Genomic DNA, 12310 nt, shown 5'->3' on the forward strand with positions numbered 1-12310 from the left:
TGTGACATGAATCTAAAGAACTCATCTTATTTTCAAAGCTGATAGCCAGTCTTCTGATGCCACTGGCCCCCAGAGCTCACATGCACCCCGTTACCAAGTCGTTTACAGCTGCATTTCTTGTTGCGGGTACTCTAGACTTCCATGGTACATCCTCAAATTATTTGTTATATAGTAGTGTTGAAAGTATTAAAACTATCACCTATCACCTTACCTATACTAAGTTACTTTGCATATACTGCTTCTAGTTACAAGATAGCGATCTCAGTTCCCAATAACGTGTGACCCAACAGAAGGGATTGTGGAAGGACACGTACATTTTTCATTAACACGTGCCCTGATTACCTCCTCCGTTGAGCTACTATTATACGGGGAACGTTGACCGCCAACGTCTGTAGTCAGATCGTTAATAAATTATACTTTAAAATTGGTTGCCGGGTGATGGTGTCAGCGAGAGACGTTAAGTTAGGTGAACATTGGTACAAAAATATAATAATCTAGCAGTTTATCTCAAAGTTAAAACCACTATTTGTTAAAGTATAAAATCTGGTTCGTTATTTGATTGTAAAATCGCATAAACGCGCCTATTTGTGCGTTTTAGAGGGTTCAATTACGCCAGGCTATGTTAATGAACATAATAGCCTGGTGTCCCCAGGTGATAGACATTCTGTCAGCTAACTTTTTGAAAAAAGTATTTGCTTCTCTTCCCATTCCACTCGTTGTTGATATGACTATTGGTGTAAATGTTCCGTGTTCCACTTCAACAATCCTTTTGTTGTACATGTTTTTCTCCTGTCTCTCATGGCTATTGTACATACTCATTGGAGATCCAAGAGCCTTATTGGAAGGAGCTTGAGCATGAAATACTCTTACATCTAAAATGCCCTTGTTGGCCCCTGTAGGAAGTTCTCTCCCATTGACAGGGATCAAGAGAGGTTCAGTTGTAACATCTTTACAGCCAGCAGTTTCTAAGAGCTCTGCTAACACTTCTCTCAATGAATTGTGGCGAAGAGATACATTGGACCTTAAGATTGAATTTGTTTCTGAATGGTGTCAAAAAATGCGAAAATTTTTATTAAAAATGTTAGTGTCTAAAGTCTTCAGTGTAAAATGGTACTGAAATTAAAAATATCCTAAATCCTTATTTATCTTTTCCATGGAATACTAGTAAACCATTAACTATACCATATTACTATACCATAATACAAAAACAAAGTTTCTCTGGACGTTTGCGTCAAAACTCAGAAATATAAACAATTTAAAAGTTTAATGTTTATATAAGCCTTTCAATCCGAGATGTGATTTATTTTCTTTGAAATAGCAAAAAACAAAGGCAACAATTTTATACACGCAACAAAGAATTATAAAGTGTGTTACAATAAAAAATAAACATTAACATCATAAAATGTATTTCTACAGTTAAATTTTCAGCACTGTGTAAATAACACACAGTTGACACACCATTTTTATTTTGATTAATTTACTACTGCAACTGCTACAGCAAACAGTGTATCAAAGTTTTGCACGACGCTTATGGCTTGATTTTGATCGTAGCGCGCACTTTTGAGCTTTCGTTGCTAAAAATTAGCAATCTTTACAGTTTTGGCTTTTGACTTCGATAAAAGTTGTTATTTGGAAATAATTAAAAAAAAAGTTGACTTTTCAAATGTTGAAATGTTTTTGCCAAAAGTTGTGTTTTAATCGAGTTGATTGGGAACGCGCCATTATGATACGTTATACCACCAAAAAAATAATTTTGTTTCAACTGATCATTGGGCTTGTTAGTTGAAAAAGGTCATTCAAACAATATATATACATTATACATTCAATTTAATCAAGGGATGTAATTGGCACAGCACAATACATAGGTAACGGACATTTTCCATTGCTACCAATATTATATGAAATATCAACAACCAAATGTATACACATCTACTCCATCATAGGGGCAAGGATGAGGTTGTAAAAGACTTTTGATATATAATAGAGGGGTTTCACATTTTTCTCCATTTTATTGCATCTGTAGCCTCGTAAAGCAATGAGCATTGTTTTTAACATTACAAACTTATTTTTGTTCTCACATACCTTACCACGTCGCAATATCTTTTTTTCCTTTTCCTGGGTAGTAGGATAGGGAACGTATGGACATTCAATGAAACAAGAAATTCAATCAGGCTTTGGATTTAGGTAAGATTATGATTTATTTAAAAAACCACGGATAGTTTTATATTTACTTAGCTTTGTCGTATAACTATAAACAAGTTAATCCTGTTTTCATGAATGCGCGGCTTTGACGGCCGGTTATTGACTTAGACATAAACAATAAAATTGAATTTTAAATAGAAATGCGGATATATTGAAATTTAAAACTTTCAAAACAGTGTCTTATAAATATTATTATAAGACGATTGTAAAATATAGGATAACATTTTAAATTTGTTTCAAAAAAAAAATCAGCCTCAAGAAAGGCAAAGATACTGTGATGTAATATCATTTGTCAGGTGCAGACTGCGCTTTGATTTGCTCAGAACCTCTATAATTTCTATCAGGGGTTACAGAGGTTCCAGAATTCTTACACCTGCTGTATTAAATGATTTGGACCAGTGGCGTAACGTTGCGGGGCGCCCACCGCCGAAAAAGCGCCCCCTGTTGGCGCCCCCTCCCCTTTTGGTGCCCCTCCCTAAAATTGAACAAATTAGGTGATTTTAGAGAATATACCGGTAAAATCTCTAAAAGAGTGTGTATCTAGAGCAAAACGCGCAGTTTTGCTAGTACTTAAGTTAAGTTTTCGAAATTGTCCCACATTCAAACGACGATTTGGCACCCCCTAAGACGGCGCCCCCCCCCCCCCCTTTCTATGCCCCCAAACCACTTGAGTCAGTTGCCAAACACCCCAAAGCTGTTCTACATTTGCTCTTCTAATATTTACCTGTCCCAAATTTTTGTGGAAATAAAAATGAAAATGTATAACAACGATACCAAACCAATTATTAAGTGATGGTATCCTCACACAGTTGATTCCTGAGCTGAAGCATGTCTTCCAGCTATTCTAGAGCTTATGATAGTTGTTGTATACAGTTCCCTCCAGTTCTTTGTTGATAATGGAACAAATATGTTTGGGATATCTGCTCTTTTTTTCCACCTATTCATAGAAAGATAGACAGTCAGATTGAAGAGCAGTGAAAATTGTAACAAACAGAACTTCTATAGAATTTTTATAGAATTTTTAATATTTTAGGGAATTTCATTTTTATTATCCTGATTTTTACATTTGATAGGCTGATGAGTTTCATACTGTGATTTCTTGCAGTCATCATCCTTTCCTCAAGTCCTCTGTTAGAAAACCTGCTAAGCCTGCTTGTTAGGTGCATCTGCCTTATTTAGTCACGATTTATTTACAGTTTTTAACGTCTGTTTTCTGAACAGTTTCTTGTTTCACCTAAGGCAAAGATGCACACTCTCGTTAATTTAAGTATCATTTACAGCTGAGCATAAGGGTTAAATTTAAATTATTTAACCTTTTGGTGCTGTATACAAATAACATTAATTTATTATTATTATTATTTATCAAGTGTTTGGTTGAGCCACCATTAAAGTAAATTGCGACAGATGTTGAATCAAACTTCTTAACTAACCTGCAACAAGTGCCAAAACCAAGTTAAAATGGTTAATCATACACTATTCAATTAGGACTCAAACTTACCCATGGCTCGTGGACACCAAAAGGAGCTGGCTCAGCAAAGAATGCAAAGAAAGCTGCTGCAGCTAAGAGTGGAGTCAATCAGAAGAAGTCTGCTGGGGCTGCATTAATCCATAAATGCATAGTTTGCATGGTATTTATTAATTGTGTGTATGTAAAAATATTGTATCAAATATGGTCAATATGATAATACATAATGTCATTGTAGAATGTTAACTTAACAGTCAATCTAACTTATAATCCCACATCCAGAAAGTTTTATATTTCCTCCCAGATGCGTTTTTTTCTAAATTCTGTGGCCCGCTCGCTTCGCTCGCAAGTTTGGGGAGGGAGCTGTCGGCGAGCGAAGCGAGTCGACGTGTCCAATCCAGCTGCACAGCGAGCGAAGCAAGCAAGCTGTGGCAGGGGTCTGGGGGCGTAGCCCCCAGCGGGGTCCAGGGGCGGAGCCCCTTGGCGGGGGCTAGGGGGCGCAGCCCCCCGGAAATGTTTTGCGAAATAGGGTGTTTTAGACGGCATTTGGCATTAAAGAAGTTTGTAGGACAGCAATAAACTGGGATTGAAAAGAATCAAGTACTCACGTAAATTTGGTAACTTCACAACAGCAATCTGCATTCTCCAATCAGAATATTTCACAATATTCCAAAACTGACAGGATGTTCCTCTTTGATTTTTATACAATCGAAACATTTTCTTCAAAAATTTCCTCAATTAATTTGTTTTTATTCCAAAAAAATATTTCGAAATTTAGGAGTAACTTCTTAATTTCCTCTTAATTTCCTCTTTTTCTACCGTTTTTCCTCCCAAAAAAAAAATTTCCTCCAAGGCTGCCTTGCAAGATGGCGTGTTTCTGGATGTGGGCTTATAATGTCTCCATCAGTATCGCAAATAATTTGATATCTCTTTTTTCAGAGCCAAATGGGCGATCTAAAGACTTACAAACAACATTTTGAGAGCAAGCACTCCAAGGTAGCTCTTCCTGATATACTGAAAGATGTTGAGGCTTAAACTAGTTGGAATGGAAATTTGTTATTAACTTAGCTTTAAAGCCTTGACAGTATTCATGGCAGCTCTTCTTAATATTTGATATCTCAGAGTTTTAGATATATATAATTTCTAGCTTGTTATTGTTATATTATTATGAATTCATGCAGGAAGTTATATATATATATATTTATTAAAGTGACGCAAGAGCTTATAGTTTGAAACATCTATACGTAGTTGATAAAGTAGACGTTAAAAAAGAGATTGCTATTGACCAAACAGGCTGCATTGAAAGATTTAATCAATTCCTTGATAAAAATGAAGTTGATATTTAATAGATCATAGTATGCTAAACGAACTTAGGTTTCTGTCTCCTGCTTTTTGATCGATTTATTTGTTCAATTCTTCATAGATTAACATCTATGATCTATAAAACATTATTTTACTTCGAATCACTGTGATTTATGCATGATTGTAAACCAAATAAAAAGGTCGTCAATTATTTATATTATGTTTAACAAATTTGATTCATTAAATCTTGATTTGAGTTATGTAATGAAAATTCCTCAAAATCCACACAATAGGATGGTGTAAGCAAAGTGAATCCAGCTAACAATGGTTTCCACTGGTGAGTTATATAACTGTGAATCTTTACTTAGACTCACAGATCAGAGGTAATTTAGATGTAGATTAAGTATGTTTCATTTGACAAAGTTACACTGACCTGTCTTCTCCTTAACATTTTCTATAACGTTTCTGAGAGCTTACAACTTGACATCCCGCAGTTTCCTCATGGTGGTTGTCCCTGCAACATGACTGGTGTGACGGGTTCACTAACAGTGAGAAAGTATGGGTATCTGCCCATCACCTCAACTCTAAGACTTGTCACAGTTTCCTTACATCTAGTGGTCCTAAAGATGATTTGTTTACCTCTAAGTTGGTAAGTGTGCAACTATGTAGTGTTGGGTGACTGTACCTGTTCAGCTCTCTATCGTAGCGCTCTGAGATAGAGCTCTGTTTGGTTGGATTTAATGGGGGTCTGTATTTATGTTATATGATTCAAAATCAATCATCAATAATTGATCATTCACTTACACTACATATTTCCACAGGTATCAGAGCGAGAGATTGAAGTTACACACGCTACGACAAATACCTCTACAAAGTTTACAGCTCCTGTTTCTTCACACAAAGTAACTCCCAACCACAACCCGGTTTCTCTTGATATAACCTCCACTGGTGGACTTGGAGCTGTCACTAATGGTATTTACTGCATTTTTCTCTCTTAGATCTGCAGAACGAAAATCTCAATTATTCCAACATTAGAAAAGAAAACAATTTGATTTTACACAGCTGAATCTTTCAATTTTTTTAATTGAATGTAAAATTTACTACAAAATTTACCAAGATTTGTAACGAGATAAAAATCCCAGAATCCACCAAAAGTAGTGACTATAGTTATAGTGACTGTAGTAGTTACTATAGTAGTGACTATAGTAATGACGTAATGACTACCGCTACAGTAGTGACTATAGAGTATTATAGTAGTGACTACAGTAGTGACCAGCTCATGTAAGTCTCTCCCAGGTAAGGACGTGTTAGTGTTTGAAGGAAGTAACGGGAATGTAAGGAGGACTCTAAGTGGACATGTAGATGATGTGCAGAGTGTTAAGTTCTTCCCTAGCAACAAGGTCCTTCTCACAGGTAGGCTTATCTTATCTCCCTTATCTCCTGAACTTGTTAAACATGTGTTTTTGTTATTCTGTAATTTCTTTTATAGCTCAATTGAAACTTTTTTGTTTATCAAACTTTCGATTTATCAATCATGAATCATCTGCAGTACTGATTTTACCAAAGTAACAACTCTTGTCCGTCATTTAAAAATGATAAATGACGACTGATATGACCACTAGTTACACAGGGGGAAGTGACATGAGTGTTAAGATATGGTCGGTGGAAGACGGTAGTTGCCCAGTAACTCTGACAGGCCACAAACGTGGTATTACTGCACTTGGTATGATTGAGAGGGGCAAGGAGGTAGTTTCTAGTTCCTTAGGTGAGATTAAATCTTACTTACTCATAAATTGTAAAGACATATTGAAATACTAATTAGAAATTTGTTTAATTGACATAATTTCGTTCTCATCGATTTCTCTAAAAAATTGTATTTCAACTTAGTCTCCGATTTATGCAACCCACGTGACAACCCACGTGACAACCCACGTGACAACCCACGTGACAACCCACGTGACAACCCACGTGACAACCCACGTGACAACATTGTCCCCTTTCAGACGGAACTATAAAGTTATGGGTATGTGGAACACAGCAATGTTCAACTACAATATCTCCACAGTCCGGTGCTGTCAACCACATTGAGATATTAGACCAGGTTAATCAACTTATTTAAGTGCTTACTTAAATACCCCCTCACAGATTGTTATTTCATAACATAGGTTTGGTAAATTGATATGTGAAAACAAAGATAATTAAAACTCCTTTGTACGAATAAGTACAGAGAAAACTATCAGGGGACTGTCCACTGTAACCCAACCATTCTGACAGAGTGCAGTATCAAGCAGCAGCAAGCTAGTGATGAGTGTAACAGAAACAGGTTTACTTGCAGTCCACAGCTTGCAGGACAGTAAACTGATCTCTCAGTTCCAGCATTCTTCTGAGCTGACGGCGTGTACCGCTGTGTCCCAACACCTTCTCGTACGTATTTGTCACTGTATTTGTCACTGGGTATTTGTCACTAGGTATTTTACACTGCCCCCTTCGTATTGAGCTGCTTACTCGGATCAGATAGATCTAAATCTATTAATTTATGTTTGATAATGATAAACAATATAATCGCACTGGGCATTTAATTTCAAATCAATAGAATTTCAATTCGGTAAAAACTGTCGGGAAATTTCGCCTTCAAAAACTGAAAATGGGACAAGAAATGGGAGAGTATGATGTTTCCATTTTTTCGGTAATTTTGACTTGGAGTACCTCAATTTGGTCTCATACCATCCTCAGACCTCAGTTAACTGATTAATAGGTCACCGGGCAAACAGTCCATTAAATCTGACTGTATGTGTGTCTTTTTCTGGACATTCTGCACAAGATAAGAGCTGTCAGTGTCGCTACACTCTTATAATTCAATGACATCTGACATGTTTACAGAATTATATGAAATAAGTTTGTAGAGGAACACAGTAATGTCTAACTGTCAAATTATCTATCAGGGCCAGGGGTGTATAATACAGGTAATAAAGTAATAATATCGGGGTATAACTCCTTATAATTCCCGGGCCACCTTCTGTTATCATAACCTACAATTAGTGTTCGTTTATGTTTTGCTTCTTCTCGTATCGGTTTCACTAGTTTCGGTTTCACTAGTGTTCTATATCATGTTTCAGTAATATCGTGTTCTGTACTGGAGTGTTGGTGTATTGTGTAACTGAGAGTTCAATTACTTGCCATACAAGCTAGTCTCCTACCTCAGTACTGTTAAAATAGTTTACTGTACAAAGCTATACCAGGACCGTGTTAAGCTGGCCTCTTAATTTCCAGTTTTAAATAAAATTCTATCGAAATTTGGAGCTCTTAGCGGCCAGCTGAGTCCTGCTCAAATAACTTGGTGTACAAGCAAGTCTAGCATGTTCTTTGTTGCTGATATCTATTATAATAGTGGCTCAGGTTGGTTAGTCCCTACATTGCTTACCTTTACAGTTAGCTACAGCTCAGTTTGTACTCAATCTGTGCGTTACTTTGGGATATCTCACTACTCATGGTTTCAATTCTTTCAACACTGATATAAAATAACAAATAATTTGAGCTCATTATGTAATCAGGGCGACAAATTTGAAACTTGCTGGAGGGGGTTTGCAGTCTTCAGCTATACCGGTAGCGGTAGGACATTTTAACATTGTATCAAAGTTTTCTCCGGATATACTGCTTCCAGTACCTTGATGGCGACTTGTGTCACTCTCACCGACCTCACTGATTGGTCACTGGTCAAAATTTCAGTAAAAACCGCGAAATTTCGGTCAAGGGGACGGCAGAAAAGCTCCTCTTCGAAAATCTTCGAAAATCTTCGAAAATCTCTTTGATTTAATCATGCTCAACTCCGGGCATAGTACTCTCACGTTGTGTAAGAGAGCTTGTCTGTTAACAGAATTGAAAGCGTTACTGGCGTCAACTAAAATCACTGCTTCTGCAGATTCTGTTTCGAATTGCTCCCGCTTGTAATGTACTGCAGCTTCCGATCCACTTTTTAGTCCTGTACAAACCTGCAGTGGTCCAGCAGCAACTTGGATGGCTGTTTTTAATTCCCAACTCAAACATTTTCCCACTATTCGTCTAAAAGTTTCCCCTATTCCTATTGGCCTCACCCCTGGGCACTTGTTAAACGGGATGAGTCTACTGTTAACGTAGGAGTCCAACAGATCAGGATTATACGGTTTTGACGCGATCAACCTTGCAAACTTAGCAATCTCATCTCTCAGTTTCTTTCCCTCTTCTTTAAAATTCTTATGCGTCAAAATGAATCTAAAAAAATCAGCATCAGTTTGTGATGGTCCAGCAGAACCGTTAGTAAATTTTGCCGCCCTAAATACCATTGTCTCGTCTATGTTATAAAACAACGATTCTTCTGTTTCTTCGATCGGTCCAAAAAGTAAACTATTCTCCACTATAGGCATTGGTTCTGGATGCTTCTTCAGTAGCTGGTCCATAGTCTCTGTAGACATTTCTAGTATTCCTTTATTATCGTTAACAGAAACTTAAAGAGCTAAGGAAAGTTATGCAAGTCTGGCTGGCCGACGACGCGTCATCTGTTGGAACACTAATACATCTCAAAACCTGGTGGGATATGATAGTGGCAGAGGGAATTAAATATGGATATCATGTCAACCCCAGCAAATCATGTTTGATAATAAAACATCCATCGAGCATGGAGAGGGCTATGGAAATATTTGGAGAAAGCGGGATCGAGATAAAAATAACTGGAAGAGACATCTTGGAGCGGTTATTGGGTCACAGGAATATAAACGACTTTACATCAATAATTTAGTTGAAGAATGGACCAAAATGATCAACAAATTATCAGATTTTGGTCAATCCCAGCCACAAGCAGCATATGCAGCATTCACTCATGGAGTTAGGCACAAAATGACATACTTCATGAGAACAATCGAAGGACTAGATCAATACTTGCAACCTCTTGACATGCTTATCGATGAGAAATTCATACCGGCTTTATTTGGATGCCCTATTACACCATTAGAGAGAAGAACGGTTGCTTTTAAAAAAAACTTTAAAACTTCACAACTATACTGGCTGGCTTAAGATATCCAATAGGTCTTCACAATGTCAAGCTTTATTTTTTTGACGGCCCCAACGTTAATGTGGCTCTTGCTATGTGTTGGTTCAGCCGAATTAATTATTATGTAATCAAGTTTATTTTTCTCTTTTAGTTAGTTGTCATCCGGCCAAACATTAAGCAACTTATATTGCAGCACCTTTTATCAATTAGTTTATCAAAATATGTCATTGTAATTTTGCATGGCTGAAATGTAACGCTTGATTTATATATATATAATAATTAATTGAATTTTCAAATTTAAAAAAAAATTTCCTTTCAGAGCCCCTTTAGAGCGAAATTTCAACTCATTGGAAAGTTGCCTAAAATTAATCTAATCATAGGTCAGGATCAAATGAGAAGCAAGAATGTGATTCATTTTTGATACAAGAGAAACGCCATTTTCGGACGTGAGGAGAGTTAGGACTCCTCCAACTATATTAAATCAATTCCTTCTGTAACGTCCTGAATAAACATAGCTACGAAAACAAAATTTACTAAACACCAAAATTATATTACATGTACTAATTAAATGCAAAGATACAACAAAAGAACAAATAATAATAAATTATTTTGAAACAAATATCAACATAATATAACATAATAGCATAATAGCAAAATAACAAAATAACAACAAAACATACGATATTTGAAGAATGACTCAGAAGCGTAAAATATCAAATTTGCTCCTTCATCAAAACAAATTTTCAAAATTTTAATTTTACAGAAAAAAATATAATATTTACAGAAAGAATTGTTACAGAAAAAGGCAATTAGATAAAAATGTTAGTTTTTAAAACCTCCAAAACTTTTATGTACACGGATGTTTATATTAGCCTCTATGAACTTTTTAACATATTTATTTAAGACATCATTATTAAAATTCTGATACAATGATTTAAATTTAATAGATTTCACATCTTTAATAAATCCTTCTAAATTCGTATTTACATTACATAGTCTAAGCAATTGTGAATAGATGTGAGATTGTAAGCGATACATTTTGGAATCTCACTTTTTCATCCCTCACTTTCTAATCCTTGACGTTAGGTAATTATAAACAAGTTTATTTTATTTGGCGCAGAATGTCAGACCTCTAAACAGAGATAAGCCTGGCGGAAATTATGGACATTTAATTATAATTTGGGGCCGTAGATGTGATGTTGCAAAGGTTTGATATGCGGGCTAAAGTCTCAAGATAATAATGTAATTTATTTAGCGGACAGTTAAATCAATGCAATGAAATTCAATAGTCAAATAATGTGTCATCAAAAATAACTATGTATGTTTCAGAGAATAATACTTGAGAACATGGTTGTGTAATATTTAGTTACGTACCTTGATTACAATTTCTCTTTCCAAACTGAATAATGATCATAACTCGACCATACGAACACATGACCTTTGGATTTGTCATGGTATTAAATATTTCTGACTTGTCTTCTTCAATTAGAGAGTTGCTATAAATACAGGGATTCCTTTTAAAATCTTTCTTTCGCATAATGTCGCAAATTTTAATTTACCCATTGAGAATAGATCCACGATATTGTAAAGGTGATGAACGGGAGCCTTCATTTTATCTACTATTTACTGTTTCCAATAAATATTATTTCAATTTGCACTTTCTGATGCAACACGTCGAGTTTGTGTACAAATTTTGTGAAACAAAATATGTTAGACTGACAGAGGACGATAAGGAAGGAGTATTCTCTGACAAAGTGCTCCAAGTGCTGTGGATACTGATAACAGGCCGAGACAGCAGCAATGAGATTATAGATCTAGCACTCTCAACTCACATCAAAATACTCTTGAACTACATCTACTCTCATGGTGTTTGTTAATTTATTTTGAATTGTAGTTGACGAAGTGAGAGTCTCCACTCAGTGTGTTAAAACATAATTCTTTGTCGACGTTTCGGCTATTGACCCACTCATAAGAGCAAAAAAAGATTATCAGTGTTTGTTAATTATTAATAATAACTTAATATTAATATTAGCTTAATAATAATAAAACATTAACTTATTATGTTGTTAGTACAGTATTTGATTAAGTCCGTTAGTCCGTACTCCGTAACTGTTTTCTATCACCTCCAATTTGTTGAGGTAAGTCATCTATTTAACTGGGTCAACACTAGTTGATATTGCTTACTGATTAGGATGTATTTGCAAACCAGCCGTCATTGGTAGAGTAGTTCCTCCACCAATTGTGGTGACATCATTGTAACTTGGCGGTGGGAGCCGTGGGAGGTCAGTGACATCATTGTAACTTGGCGGTGAGTCGTC

General features: G+C 35.9%; 2 protein-coding genes across 4 annotated transcripts in view; one reads left to right on the forward strand and one right to left on the reverse strand.

Annotated features, from left to right (window-relative positions):
* LOC134820598 (EVI5-like protein) overlaps positions 1-177 on the reverse strand; it is a 43505-nt gene extending 43328 nt beyond the window's left edge. For both annotated transcript variants that reach the window (XM_063831086.1, XM_063831085.1), the window contains exon 1: positions 152-177. The gene's annotated coding sequence lies outside the window, so the exon portion shown is untranslated. The remainder of the gene's footprint in view (positions 1-151) is intronic.
* The window catches only part of LOC134820602 (proteasomal ATPase-associated factor 1-like), an 83324-nt gene that overhangs the window by 60753 nt on the left and 10261 nt on the right, over positions 1-12310 (forward strand). The window contains exons 2-8 of one of the 2 annotated variants that reach the window (XM_063831094.1): positions 5261-5306; positions 5464-5618; positions 5791-5941; positions 6266-6382; positions 6600-6734; positions 6973-7070; positions 7244-7393. In XM_063831094.1, the coding sequence (XP_063687164.1) occupies positions 5294-5306; positions 5464-5618; positions 5791-5941; positions 6266-6382; positions 6600-6734; positions 6973-7070; positions 7244-7393 (819 nt within the window). In that variant the 5' untranslated portion in view covers positions 5261-5293. The remainder of the gene's footprint in view (positions 1-5260; positions 5307-5463; positions 5619-5790; positions 5942-6265; positions 6383-6599; positions 6735-6972; positions 7071-7243; positions 7394-12310) is intronic. The other variant, XM_063831095.1, reaches the window with a different exon arrangement.

The sequence above is a fragment of the Bolinopsis microptera genome, chromosome 9 (genome assembly GCF_026151205.1).
Source record: "Bolinopsis microptera isolate Bmic1 chromosome 9, MBARI_Bmic_1.0, whole genome shotgun sequence".
NCBI classification, from domain to species: domain Eukaryota; kingdom Metazoa; phylum Ctenophora; class Tentaculata; order Lobata; family Bolinopsidae; genus Bolinopsis; species Bolinopsis microptera.